The 20,753-nt window shown below is 36.5% G+C and overlaps 1 protein-coding gene across 1 annotated transcript in view; it reads left to right on the top strand.

The window, feature by feature from the left end:
- The window catches only part of CACNA1D (calcium voltage-gated channel subunit alpha1 D), a 198,034-nt gene that overhangs the window by 75,135 nt on the left and 102,146 nt on the right, over positions 1–20,753 (top strand). Inside the window, exons 5-8 of the mRNA XM_054215757.1 lie at positions 2,874–3,016; positions 4,415–4,567; positions 5,507–5,703; positions 17,843–17,946. Of these exons, the coding sequence (XP_054071732.1) occupies positions 2,874–3,016; positions 4,415–4,567; positions 5,507–5,703; positions 17,843–17,946 (597 nt within the window). The remainder of the gene's footprint in view (positions 1–2,873; positions 3,017–4,414; positions 4,568–5,506; positions 5,704–17,842; positions 17,947–20,753) is intronic.

Raw genomic sequence — 20,753 nt, forward strand, 5'->3', positions numbered from 1 at the left:
TTTTGCCCCGTGCGCCTTGCTGCACTAGGAAACCCTGGAGAGTTTGTTCTGCTCCTCAGAGGAGTGACTGCTCGGGCCCAGAAGCATTGTGCTCATGTCCTTATATTAAGGGAAAGAAAAAGACGCAAAGTAAAGGAGTTTGCGGTAAAGCATTGTTAAATGTGAGCAAATATCATGAATGTATGAATACCCAATTTATAACTGTTTGATTCTGAGATAGTAAATGTTGCTGAGAAGATTGTATTTGGGCCAGTTGCTTGGTATTCGGGCAGTTTTGGTCCAGGACTAAAATTTGTATATAAATAGATCCTTCATCAGGTCAGGTCATTCTCAACAGATTGGCCTCTGTGCCTGAAGGGGAAGCTTGGTGGGCGGGTGTGGAGACTATCACACATAAGAGCTTTATTCTCTTGCCAGGCAGTCACTTGAATAGACCTCTTCCCTCTTGTCAAGTGACCATGGAGTTACAGTAACCCTGGAGCAGTCTAATTAACATGACCTCTATCTTTGGCTGTGTCCTAAATACATGATAACTAAAAAATTTTCCATTAACTCATAAAATGCTCATTATTGGAAGCTAAATCTAGTTAGGTCAAATGCTCACACTGAATACAAGGAAAATACAAAGAAAAACGGAGTACATCTTATCAGATACCTAAAATACCACACTAAGATTTAAATCCTAGCTCAAGACCAGAAGCTTTGTAATATAAAATTATTGTGTAGGTTGTCATCAGTCTGCCCGGAAGACAAGGTGGACCCTTCATAACTTATCAGGCACTGACAGAACTGAGCAGTGTTTTCATTCTGGCACTCTGTGAGCAATATTTTTGTTTCTTCTTTGAAGAAGAATACAATCCAGATAAGCAAGTAAGCAAGCAAGCATAAGTCCATTTATTTAATTAATACTTAAAAGCCAGGTGAAAAATTGATTTTTATATATAACCCAAGGTGGATACGGAATCACTTCTAGATCTGATTCCATTTGACTAGTTTCATTGTGAAATTTCATTAGGTATTTTAGTAGCTTTAAAAGAGCTGCTGTGATGTCCCCTATTGAATGTATTAGATGAAATTTGCTTCATGTGCTTTCTCAGCAGAAGCTGTAGCAGTCCAAATGCATAAATCTTAATTATACCAAAAGAAATCTCTGCTAGGAAAAGGGAAGCATGTATAGAGACTTTTTTTCCACTGCATCAAATTTGTCATTTAAACTTTGGTAAACTCTAGATGAATATAAATGTCAGTTTTAAAAGTGATAAAGGAGATCGATGGTTTTATAGCTAAATGGCTTTATGTATAGGATAGGCATAAAATGACAGGGCTGTAGACATAGCTGTGAATGATGTTTTCTCCTGTCTTTGTCACTTCTTTCTGAAACCAGAGTATGAATTACTTTCAGAGCAGTCTACAGATTGCCTGGGTACTATGCCACATAATTTCCATTGATTTCTGTGAAAGAATAAGTTCCTGGTTGAGAAGGCTTTCATAGCACCTTCCTATGCCTGTATCCTTTTAACTTTCTGAATGATGTATGGACTGACAGACTGAAAACAACTTCTCTTAATTCGGGACTTGATTCAGAAGTCTGTTTAATCGTGTCTGCCTTTAGAGCATGAATAGTCACTCTGAAATCTTTGAGATGGCTCATTTTCTTAGAACTATGCTCCTATTAAATTATAGGGCTGAGTCAGGACCTGAAATATTAAATGTCTGGATTTCCATGGTTATCGCAGTATGTAGGTTGCTGGTGTTCATTCTAAATTCTGTAGTTGTTGTGCCTGGGTTTCACTCTGGAAGGGGGATGGAGCAGAATAGGAATGGGTTTTGACTGATACAAGTCAATTGGTTACCGGGGGGAGAGAGAGTCTTCAATATCCTAGTTTGGGCAACCTATTAAATGTTACATGATTTCTAGCAACTATTCAGCATGACGGAGTTGTGAACCAGAGTTGTGAAAAATTTTCTTGACAAATCCAAAAACCTGCATATTTCAGGAGTCCTTTAGAAGTGTGGAACATTTTTCAGGATTACAAAACTCTGACTTGATAATCCTTTCAGAAGTTCATCCTTTCAGAAGTTCAGTTTTGCAACTACTGAACTACAGATTCTGTGCAAAGGATAATAGAGTTAGCATGGTCTAGCCACAGTCTAGAAAACCATGCATCTGAAATGCAGGTCCAAACAAAAATAAACCTAAGATTACTTTGCACTTCAACCACTTGCGCCACTTTGAATTGCCACCAGAAGTGGGAAAGAAAAATAAAACTCTTGTTTTCCAAAGTGTTCTAATGAGTGACTAGTTCATTTCTGCAGTGAAGAAATACAATATAATAAATGAGTCATCTGAGAATATTTTTATCTTCAAAGATGTTATGTGTAAGAAACAAATCTTTTTGGTGTTATTAAATGTTGGACTTCAATTATTTTTCATATATTCAGTTTTCGCTGACTGTATTTAGGTTATTGAACCGCAGTGTCACTTGGAGTTCATATATTCCAACAAACTTGGGTGGTGGAATTGTAATTATCTATTTCATGTTGTAAGGAGAAGACAACTAATTCTCCAAACCTTACAGCTCAAATGTTTGAACAAAGAAGTGGCAAAGTAGCTTCATTTATTTAAAAATAGCAGATTGTGTATAAAAGCAGAATGTTAATTTATTTGATACTGTGTGATCATTGCTCTCTGGAGGGATTAGAAACTATTGCACTTCATAACTCTTCCTGTCATGGCTTAATGTGTAAATATACCTCTCATTTTGACAGCTGAACAGCTTTTCAGAATTCTCTGTAGTTCAAGTAATTTCCTAATACCTTTGACTGCATGGTAAATGGGTGGTGATGACCTTACCCTTCATCTCATTTTCTAGATTATTTAGTGTAATATTGGAACAATTAACCAAAGAAACAGAAGGTGGCAGCCACTCAGGTGGCAAACCTGGAGGCTTTGATGTCAAAGCCCTAAGAGCCTTTCGTGTCTTGCGACCTCTCCGGCTTGTATCAGGAGTGCCCAGTAAGCTCTTTTCTATTTAATTCCATTGGAGTGAATACTGTAACTGGTCTGACTACTTAACTTTCTTGTTCCAGACACTAACAGAAATGAGATAATATAAAGTTGATTTTTTGTTATTTGGTTATGTGTATAGTGGGTTTTGAGATGAATGATAACCTATTTCAAGTTGAACAAAAGATGGTGAATTCATTCAGTGTATGATCTTCTTACATAGTTCAATAAGCAGACAGGGGAATACACTTCCTTTTTAGAAGCTTTATATAAAAGTAAATTACGTGTTAAAATGCAAATATACCAGAAAAAAAAAATCAGATTTTTTTTTATTCCAAAACCCTGCAGATCTGAAAGTGTAGGTGGTCCTAAAATAGTTTATATGTTGGTAAGTGTATGCCAAAGCACATTACGCATTTCATATTTCCTGCCCCCTCCAATGCACATGAATGCCTTCTGTTTATCTCAGAGCTAACAGATAAATTAGGAAACTTAAAAAATAGAACAATATTACTTAAAGAAAGCAGTTCATTTTTCTGAGAATCTTTCCTGTTTTCTTTTAACACATTATTAATTACTGAAGCTATTTGGGCAGAATAAGAGGTTCATGGCTTACAATTCAGCTCTTCCCAGACATTCAAAAGAATCCTAATGCTGTGTTTATTATATCATAGTCTGTTACATGGAAAGGATCGTGGTGGTATATATTTAGCAAAAGGACTTCAGTGAAGAAAGAAACAGTCTTATGAAACGTCAGAAGGGAAGTCTATTAAAATAAAAATGAGCCATATTTTCTTCTCACTGTGGCAGCTTCATTAGTCTAGGATTTACTTCTTTTGGTAAGACAAAAATTTGGCTAAATATTTAATTAAGGAGAAAAGAAAAATTAAGTAGTTCTGACAGTGATGTGAGGGATAAATGATGAAAAAGTAAGTTGGTTCAGAGTAAAAAAGTGTTTTCCTGGGTAACTACTTCATTTATCCCTCCACATCAAAAGTAGTTCTGCAATTGGCTGAACATACATATTCTCAGGACTTGCCACAAAGTTGTGGTTGTGGTACAGAACTTTTTAAAGGTCATATAAAATGACCTACAGTCACACACTGACTACATGCTCTTTGTTTCTAAAAAGCCATAAATTCTTGTGGCGCATTTGAAGGATTGGCTTCGCTGGCATAACCTTTATTAACAGAGGAAATAATGAGACTTTGACACAAAGTCAAATACTTACAAAGTATTTTATGTTATAGGAACAATTTTTGGCTCTGGGCAGTAGAAGTTTCTTTAAAACTGATTCACTCTGTGTGCCTGTATCATTAATTTCTAATAGTGTGTAATTATAGAAAATTTGGTAAGGCAATACAGAGAAGCCTGGTTCATCTCTTCTATTCTCTTTTTTTCTTTTAGGTTTACAAGTTGTCCTGAACTCCATTATAAAAGCCATGGTCCCCCTCCTCCATATTGCCCTTTTGGTATTGTTTGTAATCATAATCTATGCTATTATAGGATTGGAACTTTTTATTGGAAAAATGCACAAATCTTGTTTTCTTATTGATTCAGGTAAGTCGTGAAACCGTTGACTAAATTAAGGGACTAATTCTGTTTTCTTTCAAGTCTGTGGCATTTCAGTTTGAAAGAGAACAGGGGCCAAAGCACTAGAACAGTTGTAACCCCAGTTTTCACAGTATTTTGTAATTTTAGGAAGAGTGCATTAAATTTAAAAAAACAACAACAACGTAAACTAGTTGGAGACTGGAACATGCTCTGAATAGGTTTTCATTTCTGAAATGTGTAACTGAAATGTCAATAGTGAAAATAGTAAGTGTGACTATCCTCAAAAGACAACTCAATAGTTTTTTCTGATCTCTGATTGCTGAAGAGCTAGATAGTTTTACAGGGAAGATACAGTCTCCCGACTTCACAATCTGGCAGTGTCTCTCCTTCAAGGTTGGGGCTGTGAGGTAAGAAGGGCAGTTCTGAAATGAGCAACGAAAGAAAATAATGTTCCTCCGTCCAGGTGAAATGATGAAATGGAAGTGTTTGTTATGGGAGAATTATGAAGGAGTGAAACATCACAAGGCGGTATTTGATGGCTAAACCTATGTTTCTGTCAGCTAAGTAATGAAGGAGACTATATGTAGGAAGAACTAGTCCAGGCCTGTTTCCCTGATGGTCCATATTTAGTATGAAGTGAAGAAATGGCAATGAAGAGAAAAAAAATAGCACGGGGAGATTCTAAAAAGATACGTTGTATTATTACATGTTTCTTTCTACTGTTTAAATCCTCAAGTTCTTTTATACAATCAGTTTTGATTCAGCCTTATTTTAAGGCTGTTAAGGCCCAGATACGAGAGACACTAAAAGCTCTGAAGCTCCCACAGGTTGCCTTTCTCAGCATTTCTCAGGTTGATTCCAGCAGGGTTTATAGTTTGTCATGCAGAGAGTTAACTCGCAAAAATTTGAGAACTTAAAGTTCTGGTTTTTATGGTCTCTTTTCAGATATACTAGTTGAAGAAGATCCAGCACCTTGTGCGTTCTCAGGGAATGGGCGTCAGTGTGTCATGAATGGCACTGAATGTAAGGGTGGATGGGTTGGACCAAATGGAGGCATAACCAACTTTGATAATTTTGCATTTGCGATGTTGACTGTGTTCCAGTGTATAACCATGGAAGGATGGACTGATGTGTTATACTGGGTAAGTTCATAAATCACTGAGCTATGTTTCCTTTTAAACAAGCTTCAATGTTCAAGGGAGAAAGCGACTGTGTTTTACCATACCGTCAGTGGGAAATCTTGGTGAGTTTTGCAGGAGACGAGCTCAGCTGCATACTTTTTCCAGTCACAGCATCTTACTGGACTCCTCAGGCTAAAAAGACATTTTTCGAAACAAATTTATTCATTGCTTATTTTTGCGTATTCCATTTGGATAAATGTGGTATTACATTTATATCCTTTGGACTAGCGTTTTTTCCGTGCAAGCCTAAGGTTTTTAAGTATGAGTATGTCTTTTCTGATTAAGCTTAAGAGCTCTCTTTTTGCAGTATTTCTACAAAATACTTCAGGATATTAACATAAATTAGAACAAAGCAAGTTCTCAACCATCATTGCTTGCTATGGGGACTGCAAACCATTTGTTAACCATTCAGAAACAACAAATCACAAGAGCTGTGAGCCTGACATTGTCTCCGTAGAAGCAGCAAAAGGTATTAAAAAACCTAACTGTTTAAACTCCTGCCCTTAAATGTCCCTCTGGCATCAGGTATGGACGCTTGTTGTGGTTTAACCCCAACAGCAACTTAGGACCATGCAGCCTCTTCACTCACCCTCCCATTCCCCTCCTCAGAAGGGTAGGGAGAAAAGGAGGGGAAAGCGGGGAAAAAAACCCCTCGTGGGTTGAGATAAAGGCAGTTCAATAGAATAATAATGGAAAAGGAAAATAACAATAATAATAATGGTAAAAGAATATACAAGACGCAAGTCACACTCACTGTCTGGTGAACTGGTTGCCCAGCCAGACCCAAGTAGAGATCGTGGATTCCTCCCTGCCCCAGCTAGCCCGCATTTACGTACCAAGCATGACATCTATGGTATGGAATATTCCATTGGCCATTCGGTTGTTTTGTCTATGCTCCTTCTCAGCTTCTACTGAAAGCTGGAAAAAGTCCTTGAATAATATAAACATCACTTGGCAACAACTAAAACGATATGCATTAATGACATTCCTTTCATACCAAATCTGAAAACACAGCAATCGCTGGGAAGAAAATTAACTCTATCTCAGCTGAAACCAGGACAAACCTCCACAATCTTACAACATATACACAGACAGTTGTACACAGACTTGAGATATCATTAGTACTGATTTTACAAATAAGAACGGAGGAAAAAGGACACACGGATTTTTAAAGGACCAGGGTCTCCTAAATATGCAGGTGGACATTTCTCTGCCTAACCTCATTTCAATCTAAGGACATTACATTCTTCTGTGAACTTTAAGTACCTAAATATCTGATATGAGTGATTTGTCCAAGGTCATTCAAAAAGACTGTAACAGAACGTACCTACCATAGGTGCTGAAAATCAATGAGAATATTCTGTACTACTTGGCACTCAGCAGTAAGTCTTTGCAGCAATTAGGACCTTATAGCAAATATAATTCTAACAGTTGAAATATTAGAAAATATTTATGAGATAAGAAAACTGATTACTAGTAAAGATCACTATTAGCAAGCTGTTAAAAATGGATGAGCTCTCTCAAGAGGTATCTTACCAGAACTATACTCTAGGTTATGTTACTCACAGCAGCTGACACTTTTAATGTTTTCAAGTTTGTCTGGCCAAGTGGGACTACTTACTAACAGCACGTCTGTTGTGGAATATTGGATGCAATTAAGGGTGTAGTATTCACCCAGTGAATGCACACTTAATTTTATGTGGTCATTTGTTGCAAATATGCTGTAGCTAAAAAATGTAACAACCGAGTGTAGTCTCAGATAACATCTGTGATACTAGACTATAGAATGTGGAGATGTTTTTAAGATAATGTCACTGTAAAGTTAATTAAGATGGTAAACTGGCATTCTTTTAGGATAGAAAGAAAAAAAATAAATTGGCAAAATATAAATCTCTGCTTCCACTGTCTGTTGTCAGAGATGCAAAATTGGCTATAAACATGCAAGCCTTCAATAATAAGGAGTCTAATAATAATGGATAGCTACCTATAGGCTAATACATTGTTTCTCATAGTGTAGGTTTATTAACTCTTTGGGTTTTGCTTTCCAACTCTTCCTAATTTTCTCAAATAGACTGTATGAATGATGATGACACTTACTTTTTTTCCCTCCTGAAAGTAAAGGGAAGGTTTTCGATGATTCTTTAGAAAAAAAGACACACTTAACATCTTTCAAGGTAAAAGTATGGCCACGTTTCAATATCTGGTAATTCCTCCGACCGTCGGTCATGAATTTTTTCAAAGAAAATTAATGTAAAAACTTTGGGGAGTTACTATATTTAGAATATGATTGTTACAAAATATACAGAACCAATTTAAGCTGAGTGGCTCAGTATTAAACCTTTTTTGCCCTAGGAATTAGTGAGCTAGTTGATCTGATGCATCTTAAGGAAACTTTGTAGTCTCCATTGACAGCACAAGAAAAACCTATTAAAATAGAGTGCTGAATATTGTCATGATCAGACAAAATGTAAGGCATAGGAAAATTAAAAATACAAAAAATTCGAAGCTGCACACATGAGTTATTTATTTGTCTATAATGAGTTCCTGATGTAGAAGATATTTGCAGGTACGCAGATGTCAGTTTTCATTTTATTACAAACAATACTGGGATTATTAGACAGAGAAGGAAATTGACCTAGTGAAATATAATCAAAGTCAGATATTCAGCTGGCTTTGGAATCTGTCTTAACTGGCTTTTATATAATTAAATTATAGGTGTGAATTCTTTCTATCTGTAGACAAATTGTCCATTGTCAAGATGAAATTACTTGCTGAGGACAAGAGAAATGACAATTTATGTGTTTTAGTTTTACCCTTGGATTAAGCTGAGGTAGATTTAGCTATTGCTAGCTAAACATTGGAAAAGATTTTGTTTTAATTGCAAATTGTGAAAACATTAGGGGTATACCAGATTGTAATAAAAATGTCCAATGAATCTAAGGAACCCATTTTAGCTAGCGGTGCATGGGTTTTGTGGGTCGCTTTTTACTTAGGAATCTGTTGATGGTACACAGATGGGATGAGTTTTATACAAAACATAAACAAATAACACCAAACCCATAAATATTAGAAACTGCACAAAATTCTGATTTCCATTTGGTCACTGTGTGAACAGTAAAATTAAGTATGTAGGCTTATCTCGCTAGCAGGTGTAATCTGAGTGGGTGAAATACGTGCAGCGTTTTGCATCATGTTATGTGGCATTCTGTTAGCAAGAATGACAGCTGAAAATGACAGCTTCCAGTAACACTTACTAGCACAGCTCCTTGTCACCTGGTTAACAACAGTAAACTCAGCTTAAAAATTCTCCAAGCATCAATAATGATTCTTCTCTTATGCGTATCTATTATAGATTGAGGGCTTGATCCTGCCACTGCTAGGCACCCTTCAGATCCTGGTGACTCACATGGACATCCTGGTGCTCACGAGTTTGCATCTGAATCCCATATGTCCTATGATTTTTTTAGAGCGTCTTCATCTGGCTACTTTTCTCTCTCTAACTTACATGTAACTTGCTGCATAGCATGTATTGCATCTTTCATCCACAAAAACCATGACTTCTTAGTGCCTAATGCTAGACTTAACTGTAGAGGTTAAGGGTTAGTGTCCTTGTTTTGACCAGCCAGTGCAGCACATGTTCCCAAATCGTATAATACGTTTGTGGCTGCACATCTGCACATCTTCTCCATTTATATCAGGACTGTGTTTATTCCCAGTCACAGTCCTTTCTGTTTGCTCTCTAGCCCGAGCTGAAGGCTTATGCTATTACTTTTGGCTCCCAGTGTAGTCCTCCTTGTTGGCAAAGTGGCAGCCTCTGCATGCCCATGTTTTTAATGCTCTGGCTCACATTCTAAAGCTGAGAGCATAGTCGTCTTTGCCTTATTTTCAATTTATGCTAGCAAGCGCTCAAGAATTACAAAATCTGAGTCTGCATTTGCATATCTGGCTCTAGATTTTTTCCATGTCTTTCAGACATCTAGATTTATAGTCTATTAATGGCAAACACGTATTTTGTAAATTGGTTTTTATTTTTAGCCATTTCACTTGATACGTAGGAACACACATAATGAGCAGCAGTAGTTGCCAGTAAACCCCCAATTTTCCTGTGAGTACCAGAATTACCACATTTAATTCTTCTTGTTTGGACCATAGTGAAGTTATCTTGAGTTACTACACTTAAATAGTCTACACTGACGCTCCTGTAACTTGAATGAAAGATGGGCAGGGCCCCAGTGAAGCAAACTACTGTGTGATGGGTTGCCGGAACAGCTGATTAAATGATAGAGCAACTGTATTAGTGGCTACTGAATTTTACTAAGTCAATTTTATGGACAGACATTTGCATTACTACCTCAAATATTAACAGCTCCTCGGTTCTCTGACACCTAGCTAGCACTGTTCAGATTGATCTTGGAGGTTTTTGAGATTGAAGCACTCAAGCTGAAATTGCTGAATAACGGTACATTGATGTCTTATATGGTTTTACCTATTAATACACCTACTGATATGTTAACAAGATATTCTCTCAAGGATTCTTGTTTAAAGTACACAATTCATTACCTGAAATGTCTAAGTAATCTAAAATACATCTAAAACTTGCATAAAGTTTGAGGAAAGGGGTGTCAGGTTTTTTTTTCATATACCCTTTACTAATAAGTCAACTTCTTAAGACTGTGTCCTTCACTACTCTTTGATAGTAACGTATGTTATCATCAAAGATATACTTCATTCATAATTCCTCCGCTCTTATAACAACAGAAGCATGCACCTAGACATCTGGGGTTTTTTTGCTTTAGAAATTAAGCTTTATATGCCCCAATATACTCCTTGAAGCATCTTAGAACATTTGAAGAAAATCAATCATTTCTGTGACACAGTCTGTTTAGGCTGCACTGCATTTTTGCATCTGTCTAGTATGCAAGCGTCTACAAAGCCATTGCATTGTTACTGGAAGTAACATATCAAGATAGAAAAGACAGTATCAATATTTCTTTGAATGTATTTCCATAACCAAGTAAAAGAGCTGTGGCTTCCCCACTAGCTTTCTGGTAGTACAAGACAACTTTCTTTATTGTGTGTAAACTAAAAGGTAGAAAATCATTACATGTTTGTTTTCTAACTGGATGAGAATTTGAAAGAATGATTATAACTCCCATATAAACCTATGCATAGAAAATAAAATAATTACAATAATAAAACAAAGCAGTCTATTGATTTTTCAGAATGTCAGTCAGATGATCAGGAACTGAGACAATCTTCTAATCACCTCACTTTTTAGAATGCTCCTACTAAGCACAAGCAAATATTTTGCAAATATACCTCACAAGAAAACCCCGTGGCTCAGGCACAAAATGTAGTATTAGTCCATAACCAAAAAGTTGCTAAGTAGGTTTGAAGTATTATAAAAACTGTCATCAGAGTGCTGAACAGTAATCTCTAAAAAGTATCTTTCAAAAAACATGACCAACAGTCAAATAAGCAATAATACTAGAACTTTTTCTAGGACTTTGAATTGAATGAATAAACCAATGAGAAACTACTACTTTGAGTGATTTAAGTCCTATTTGTCACGTTGCAGCTGCAGAATGGAAGGCATGTTATTGCATCCAAACAGTACTTGTCAGCAATGAATTTCAGCTTACGCTCTGAGAGAAGTCAAAGGATGCTTGACAGCTTTTTTCCTTTTGTACAACAGCTGCAAATGTTTAGCAAACAATGTTAAAAATTGCGAGGGAATATCTTAGAAAAATCTTAGAAAATATTTATTTCTGCCTTTTTCTGTTACATACTAAGGATAGCTGAATGTTAGCATCACTCAACACCACTCACAGGTCATCTAAGGGAGACTCTTCAGTGAAAGAAGGCAGCTCATCCCCAAGGGCATTGATGTGCTGGATGCACAGTGCACCCAGCTTTTGACTACATAGCCAGAAATTTAACACATGATATCCAGCTGGAGAAAGAGTGATAGAAATTGTGGATGACAGTATTAATATATTGCATAAATCACACTTAACAGCCAGGAATTGCAGGCAGGATTTTTTGAATTTACGTGTTAATTACTTGAATCCAATTTCATTTAAAATCTAGCTTAACCCCCTCACCTTTTAGGTAATGATTTGGACTAATTTCTTTTTTATATTCTCTAAATATATATATATATATATCCTCTAGATATAAAAAGCCCCGAATCAACCAATTTTAGATTGCAAAGAGAGAAGACTTAAATTGCCAATAAATTAGAAACCTCAGAAAGAGAGAAAAGAGAATGATCAAATTCAGACATGCAAACAGAGCTGCCAAGCCAAGGAATATACATATTAAAAGTTTGAATTGGCATTGAAAGGAATGATCATATAATAAGTTTTTTCAAGTGAGTGTCTTAACAGAAAGAACCCACCTGAGGGAGGATTTTAAACTACCTCACAGGGTAGTATCTTTCCCATGAAGTGAACTTGATTTGCTTTGATAAGATACCTAGTGTCTTAGTCTTAGCTGACTGCTGGCCTGTGCTGCAGTCGAAGCATAGAACTCAATTCTTGTCGTAGATCATTGCAAATACTCAAAGAACATGCTATTTCTCCCCAGAAAGCTTAAATAAAACGGATAGAAACTGGATTAGAAGTAGGCTGGACTTCAGGGAGTACTAAGAACTCCACTAGTTGAATAGGTACAGTTTCTTCCAAAAACTTTGCCACAAGAAGCAAACAATCCTTTTAAAACCATCCAAGTTCCCAAACTGTCCCAGGATAACAGTTTAGTAGATACATTCAGATCTACCTTGAGTATTGGGGTTTGTTCATTGCTTCTACATAAACTGAGGTAATAATTCTACATCATCATTCCAAATAGTACATTCTATTATGCTTGCATGTCTTGTATCCAGCATATGGGAAATAATGAGTACATCCAGTAGTATACAACGTTTTACGGTACATATATAGGTGGCATAAGTAGATATGAAAAGAAAAAAGTTTCGTATATGTCATTAAAGTGGATACTATTACTCTATGCATTTTAATATGTTGTAGCTAAATATTTAAAAATAAAAACACTGTTCGTCACATTAGCTGATTCATTTCAATAGTTTTTTTAGCCCTTAGATTTGTTAACGTGTCTCGGCTTGTTTCTGTGCTGGCAATACAACAAAGTTGAGTCTGGCCAACCAGGAGAATGTCAGGGAAATCTGTGCTCTAACTCCAGCACCCAGAGGAGACTGACGATAAAATTATATGCTTTTACAAACCAGCCTGGAGGCTGCTATGCTTCAAGCACAGGCTGGTTTAAATCAGCTGTAAGTGAACTCCACTTCAGCCTAGAATATCCCAGGACACAACCTTTGAAGCTAGAAGGCTTTGAAAAGCTGTCTGGTACGCTCTGAAGTGAGAAGTGAGTAGAATAGCCTGTGATCTGAGGGTTTGGGAGCTGTACACTACAAAGAATGCGGGATTAGTCCCATTTCACAAAATACTAATTTCTGAAGGATTTTTGCACCCATGAAGAGACTGAGTTTGTCAGTCTTAATTTTAGGATGATTACGTAGATTATAGGTAACAATAATTTAACCCACCAGTTATGTGTCTGTTGGAATGTTATGAAAGCAGGAAGGTAAAATTGAAACCAAAGGAACTAAGAAATTCAGGAAATGAAGTGAGTTTGAAACATTGTGGCAAATAATTCAAAATACATTTCATGCATGAGCACATTATATCTATAATAGTACAAATGCAGAATTAGAGGTGTTACTGCATTGCTTTATCATTATCCCCAGTTAGAGCTTGTATTAATTGATAAATACAAAGAGCTTGCAACAAATTTCAGTAAACCAGTACCAGGTGTACATAGAAGTAAGACCCTGATCTGCACTCAATTACATATGGGGATTTTACTCACAATTACCACAGATAAATGAGATGTTTTAATGGTTTATAATTGATGTTTTAGATTGGAGTGTGCTATCTGCTGCTGTGTAATACTAATGGTTTATATCTGCTGTAAATTTGACTTTCTCCCTGTTTCGCTTCAGAGTCTTGGTCTCTGATCATCTACACTTCATTGTACTCATAGTTGACTCCAACTACAGCAGAGCTAACCAGAGAATTCACTCCAAATGCCAGATGAGGCAGTTTCAGACTGTACCAAGTTTGTCCTATCAGCTCTAGATAATTCTTCAGGGTTTTGCAGACATATACTCACAAACATATGCATGTAAATACAAAGAGCCAAATACACAATGAAAATAAATTGTTCTCCACCAATTTAACTTGCATAGAGCAACTTGTCTCCAGATCTGGTAGCATCAACAAATGCGACCTTTTACAAGGACTTCTGAACTGTTAGTTACTGAACCACTCATGAAAGGGATAGGAAGAGCTGCAGAGTTCAGTTCAAGGCTGTTTAAACACACAGGTCTAATCTAATACCTTTATGAAAGGAGTGAAAATGCCAGAGCATAGTCAAAAGTGGCATCTCAGGAGAATAAGCATTCTTAAACACTTAACTGAGTAGTACACCTCTACTGTTGCGGTGAAACAGAATTAAGTGATGTGAAAAATACTTTGCCTGTTGTCTCATCCATCATCTCCTCTGTACCCGGGTTGACATGATGGACAGACTAATTAGAACTGAAATCCAAACAGTAAGGCTAGATCTGGAAAAAGACACAAAGAAGGGCAAGAAGGATGCTACTTAGGGGGTGTCTTTGCAATAGGTGTTACGGATGCTAAAAGCTTAACGCACTTGAAAAGCGATGGGCCCAGTCCGTTGAGAGCCATTAAATATGACACCTCCTTTGGTATGGTACATCCCTGCCCCACAGACCATGGCAGTCTTGCAAGACTTTTTGCTGAGGATTTGAGATGTGTTTCCTGGTGTTACTTTAGCATAATTCAGGGGCTTTTATTGTTTCTTAGTTGCAACTTCCAATGCATCCGGAATTTCTGTCTTCATAACTCCTTGTTCTGCACTTGTGTGAGAAGTCAGCATTAACCCTTTCAACTGAAAATACCTTGTTTCTCAGGATGGAGATTTTTCTGTGCTTATATATTAACCAAGCTCTGCCTCAATTTATCATCAGAAAGCAAATTGACTCCTTTAATCTTTCTTTAATTGAAAGTTATGGAAAATGCCACTTGACATGCATGAAATGAGCAGCTAAGTTTTCCAGAAGGAAAGGACTTCTTTTTCTACTTTCATCTCTGGTATCAATGCAACCAGAAATATTACTTCATGAATAGAAAATACAATGCAATACTTGAATAGAGTTTAATTCTCTGTAGAATTAAATGCTAAAATTCTTGAGTAGATGCAGTTTCAGGCTGTTGCTTTTAGGAATCAGTCTGAGATTAGTGCCAAGGTGTTCTACTAGATTAAGTTCTACTAGTTAGGAATGCTTTCGAATTAGTTCAGTATCTGCCGAAATGAAAGTATTTTTTCTAGCACTAGTTAGCCGCAGTTTCCAACTTTTACATCATGGGGCATTAGTCCTAGATAGATTAGCCTAAAACATTGGGCTTAAAATCAAACTGCATAAACGATAAGGAATTTTTTTCATATGTTACGCACTATAAAGTGAATGAAGGAAATGCAAATCAGAGTTGCCTATGCTAATAGAGCCTTTATGACAGGGCATGCAAATTTCAGCTCTGCTGCTGGGTTACTAAGTTAGCATAATGCCTGGCGTCTGGAATACGTTCTGTTTGTGAGCAAAAAGAGTGTATCAAGTTGGATTGCAGTGATTCACACAGCTCTTTTTTTCTTAAAGTAAAATTGCAAATCTTTCAGGTTTTTCAAAAAGATTTATAGAAGGAAATTGTTGGCATCAATGCCAGATGAATTTATGCCTTCACTCTGACCTCTGGTGACTTGCAAACAACTATTTGCTAATGGTACAGTTCAGTTAGAGGCAAAATGCATTCATGCATCTTTGAGATTTAATCAAAACCTTCACTCTGACCAGCTGTTGTTAGAAAAACACTTTGCCTGCATCACATGAATCATCTCTATGAAGCAAACTCAATTCTAAAGTAATAAAATAATTATGAATATGCATTTTAAAAAAAACCCCAAACATTGGGTAAATTTTATTCCTAAACCTTAAGGCCAGATGCCTACAATTGAAAGAAGATGCAAAGGGCAGCATACACTGGGACACAGCAGAAATTCACTCTGGGCGATAGGGTATTTTACTAAATAGCTGAGTGTCTTCGTTGTTAAGACTTGTCAGATGTGGGGGACTTGCTCTGATGGAATGGGCATGGATGATTAAAAAAACCAAAAACCACCTACCAAAAAACAACCGACCCAAACCCACCATAGGTGATCTCCTTAGCACAGGCACCTGACATGCTGAGTATTGCTAAAGGTATATTAGTAGAGGAGACTAAGTATAAGTAGGTCAGTTTAATGGCAGCATTATGAAAGACTTTATTTTCCATATGAATATGCTGTTACAGAATTGGACTGTGGAAACTTGGAATCTTTTAAAATTGGAAGTAATGATCCCAGCATTTCTGAATAACTATAACCCTTCTGCATTTTAATTTCTCCAAAATATAGTTTTATTGAAATTAAAAGAAAAAAAATTTCTAAATATGTATTTTGCAGTTTAAGTAATTTTAAGTTACTTCTCAGTACCTCAGTTCAATTACTAAAGCATTTTAAAACATGACACATAGATTATTTTAAAGGATGCATGAAGTTGTGTAAAATAATCTTCAAGTTTGTTTATTTTAGTTAGCATGAAGCGGCATTATTACAGATCACTGTTGAAGAAAAGTGCCTATGGGCCTTAACCTGCAAAGACTTAACGCGTGTGCTTATATCTAACCATCCATAGGGCGACCTTGCAGAAACTGAGATCATGATACATTTTTAAAAGACCGGGGAAAAATAAAATCAGTACAGTTTGAAAACCAATGGTTCCCATGTTTAATATGTTTATTCCAAAAAAGATGTTAAGGATAGGAGTCAAACTTGACTATCAATAGAGCTGAAAGCCTAATCATGAATTTCGGATACGGCAAACACAACAGCATTCACAGAAGAGGAAAAATGTTTTCCCGCAGATTGGATACCATATCCAGTCTTGAATGCTCATGCAATTTTTATTGTCTGCTGAATTTTCATAGCTAAAAAGCGTCTTAAGAAGAATCTAATGCAAACTTGTCAGTATAAACAAAAAAGCCAGAATAATTCCTCTCCCACAGGAGACACTTCCAAGAAGTTACAAGTCAGAATTATTTTTGTAACTTACCGAAATGTCTTTTTGCACCTCGATGCTACAAACAAAGACAATTTCCCTGCGTTTTAAAGTATCTTTTTTTTCTGAATAGGCCTTTTTAGATTTCCATGGGTATGTTGCTTAATTCCCTCTTCTGATAGGTATAATGAGCCCACTAAGAACCGGCGATGGAAAAGGTCTTTTTGAGAAAGCTTGTGAGAGTCTATAAAGAGTGTATTTACAGCTCAGTTACTTCAACCTGACTTTAAAAAAAAAAAAAAAAAAAGTAACAACTTCTTAAACTTCACTTAACTTTGATCTTGATATAATTTTTGTTCAGAAGTGTGTCTGGAATATTTCTGTGTTTCCACTACGTTTCTAAAGTTTGATTTCAGTTTTTCATTTTCTTAAAATTGTGTTCATGTTTTTACACAAACTCATTCTCATTTATTTCTTTTTGAATTAATTTAAAATGTCTGACTGCATCCAATGGTAGGAAAAAAATACTGACATTCCTTGTTACAGAAAAAAAAATAATATTGCTTGTACTGTTGACGTACATATTACTGTTTTTTAAAGGATGATTCATGTAGCTAGGATATATATGAACTAAAAATCCTAATATTTCAATATACTTTGTAAGCAAGTGAGATCTGAAATTTAGTTCACGTTCTAGATATTAAAGGACTGGTTTAGAGTATGTATTAGAAATGGGAAGTGAATATGGCCAGTGCCTCCTTTCTTATGTTGTTGTTCTTTGAATACTGAAGGAATGTATAGAATGCTATCTCACCTGAATGATGAAATTCTCTTTTTCTCTGACTCTTCGTTGCTATTACTATAGTGATCTACTCTATAAGATCATCTTATTTCTTGCAGATGAATGATGCTATGGGATTTGAATTGCCATGGGTGTATTTTGTCAGTCTCGTCATCTTTGGGTCATTTTTCGTACTAAATCTTGTTCTTGGTGTATTGAGCGGGTAAGCATACACCTTTTTCATCATGAAGGCAGAGTCCTGAATTCAGTTGCCATGAACACACAGGTTATCTTATACAGGTGAGACTTCAGTTGTGATGATGTCTTTAATAAAGCTCTATTTCTTCCTTCTCTAATTAGAACAGAAACAGTTTTCTGTAGCTATCATAGGAATGACATACAAATACCAAAATCAGAGCTTAGACATGCTGATATTCATTCTTCGTGTCCATACTTGTGGCAAAATTATAAAAGGGATGAATAATTTTCCTGCACTTATTTATCTCATTTAAATTCATCTTCTAAGGCATCACATCTACAACATAATTTGGGTAAGTAAAGAAATTGAACAAATGTTCATTGATTTTTATTTAATTTTTTTTAAGAACTGTATAAGTCCTAAATTTTCAGTGTTGAAACCTACGTGATCTGGCAGCTGCAAAAAGGACTCTGCTGTTTAATGAATGACTGAATCATAACTTATTTCCTTACGTTTTACAGGTAAATGATGCAATAGGATGTGAATGGCCATGGATCTATTTTGTTAGTCTTATCATCCTTGGCTCATTTTTCGTACTTAACCTGGTTCTTGGTGTACTTAGTGGGTAAGCAGTTGAGTTAACATTGTGTATGCTACTGCTACTTGTAAGATGGCCTCTGCATTTACTCAAGCTTCTCAGCGATGGCTTTTTTTGCATGCACTTGAGATTCTTATGTCATCCTACCAGTGTTTGCTCTTTTGACTGAACTGTGTGATTCTAGTGCCTTTATCTGTCTGACATCACGTTCACCATGCTTGCCAAAAATATTCATTAAATGAAGCACTAATCTCCTTATTCTATAATATTTCGGCAGGGAGAAACGTTATTTTGCACACAGAGATGGGTGGTACACCTGTACAAATATTCTCCCCTGTGATTATAGATGTGTTCTTTTCTGAAAGCCCAACTGTTGCTTTTGTTAAAGTATCCATAAAGTAATTGAAGTGTGATTTGTCTTTAGCAGTCACATTGCAAAATATTTTTAAAGGTTGCTTCAAGATCTGTCTCGCAGAAAGGGTATGGCTAGGCTGCCTCGGCACAAAGTGTTTAGTGCTTCCCTGTTGTAGAGCTGTGTACTGCTGTGACAACCTGCACCAGCAAGCTGATAGATTTATCAATAATCAAGTATCAATTTAATATACTTGTCAGTGGGAGGCTGTCACAGCTTTTTGTTGGTTTGTGTACTCCATACTCCAGCCAAGAACTAAAGCGATGTCAGTTTTAGCTGTATAGCGTGGTTTAAAAGTGTAGTTTATGGCAACAGTTTGCAAGATTTTCTTCTTGCGAAGCTCATTTACTGAGGTTACGACTCCAGTTCCTTTGCCATTTCCTGGTTTCTAACACACTTGAGCTTAGGAAATATGATAAAGATATTTTCTGATGGATAAATAAAAGATCCTGCTAGCATTTGAATACTAAAATAAAATTATTATAATTGTAGGTATTAGCTTTTAGTTATAAACAAACAATAATGTCCGCGCAATCTTAGGCAAGCTGTGCCACCTTTGTTAGCCAACAGAATAATTTGTCTTGGGTGGAAAGCAGCCTGACAACTGTGGTTGGTTGGTGTCGTCAGATTGTTGATTGTGCGTGCAGCTCTGTTCACGGCTTTGCCATGTTGTACATCGGATTCGAAAGGAGTTGTAATGCGTTATTATATTCCTGGAAATCAGGCAATCAAACTAAATTCCCAGTTGCTGATACAACAACTATGTTACAAGAGTGTTTTTATCTGATGAGTGGTTTTACAACGTTGTTTTTTAAAATTGTAAGTCATTTAGCTGTGATAGATTACTGTTGCACGCAGGAAAGTAGGGAAAGCATAGTTTTACCTTACTGTCAGAATCACTTTACAAAGCAGATGTTTAAAAGCAAAGAGAGAATGCTAAAAACACATTGCTGATTTTTAGATTTAGTCTCTCCTTCAAAGACCTGCCTCGAAAGTCTGATTTATGCAGTCTCATTGGCTTTGTTTTATTCAGGGACAAATGAGTAAATCAGTGCAAAACTAAGGGCCTAGCTTTTATGTCACAGGCACACTGGAGAAAAAAAACGGCAAGGGGAGGGACAACTAAATGAGGGTAGTTCCTGTGTAATTTATTTCTTCTTTTGGTACTGTTACCTAGTGTTGCTGTGTGACTAGACATCCACTGAAGTTACTAGAGGGTTAAGTTCTCACAGTTCCTTTCCCTGGCCCTTAAGAAGGTCATATGCAGCAATTAGTTTTCTTCCTGTTGTGTGAAAGTGTCCTGTGGTAACAGTTAACTAAATATTCCCCTTTTCCCTTGCATGACTTGAATTGTTCATGGTTTCAGATTTTTATGTTTTTAAAAATAAGTTGTAGGGAAGGTAATGCTGGATTTGGTATTTTGTTGCACATGTTCGTGTCTTCTACTGAAGTCTTGAAAATTTAGGGAGGCCCTCACAGCTAAGCTTTACCTTTGATTTAATACATTTAAAATACCTCGTAAGGTTTGCAACATTATGATACATATCATATTGGTTGGAATATGGAGTTCTTTAGCTGCTGCTACAATACAGGGGAAGAGGTGTCCTCTTTCCTTGGGTTCCATTCTGCAGACAAGAAATCACCACTGGTTTCTAGGGATTGCTTGATCCCTAGAGCTCTACTGCTCTTCAGAACCCTTACTGGCTTGCCTTCCATTTCCAGCGAACAGAAATAGTAGTGCCAAGTGTGATGTGACCTCTCCCTAAGCTCATAAATTCAGTCATTCCTAAATTTGTTTTCTGCCGTAGTGCCACCTAACTG

The sequence above is a fragment of the Rissa tridactyla genome, chromosome 10, assembly GCF_028500815.1.
Source record: "Rissa tridactyla isolate bRisTri1 chromosome 10, bRisTri1.patW.cur.20221130, whole genome shotgun sequence".
NCBI classification, from domain to species: Eukaryota; Metazoa; Chordata; class Aves; order Charadriiformes; family Laridae; genus Rissa; species Rissa tridactyla.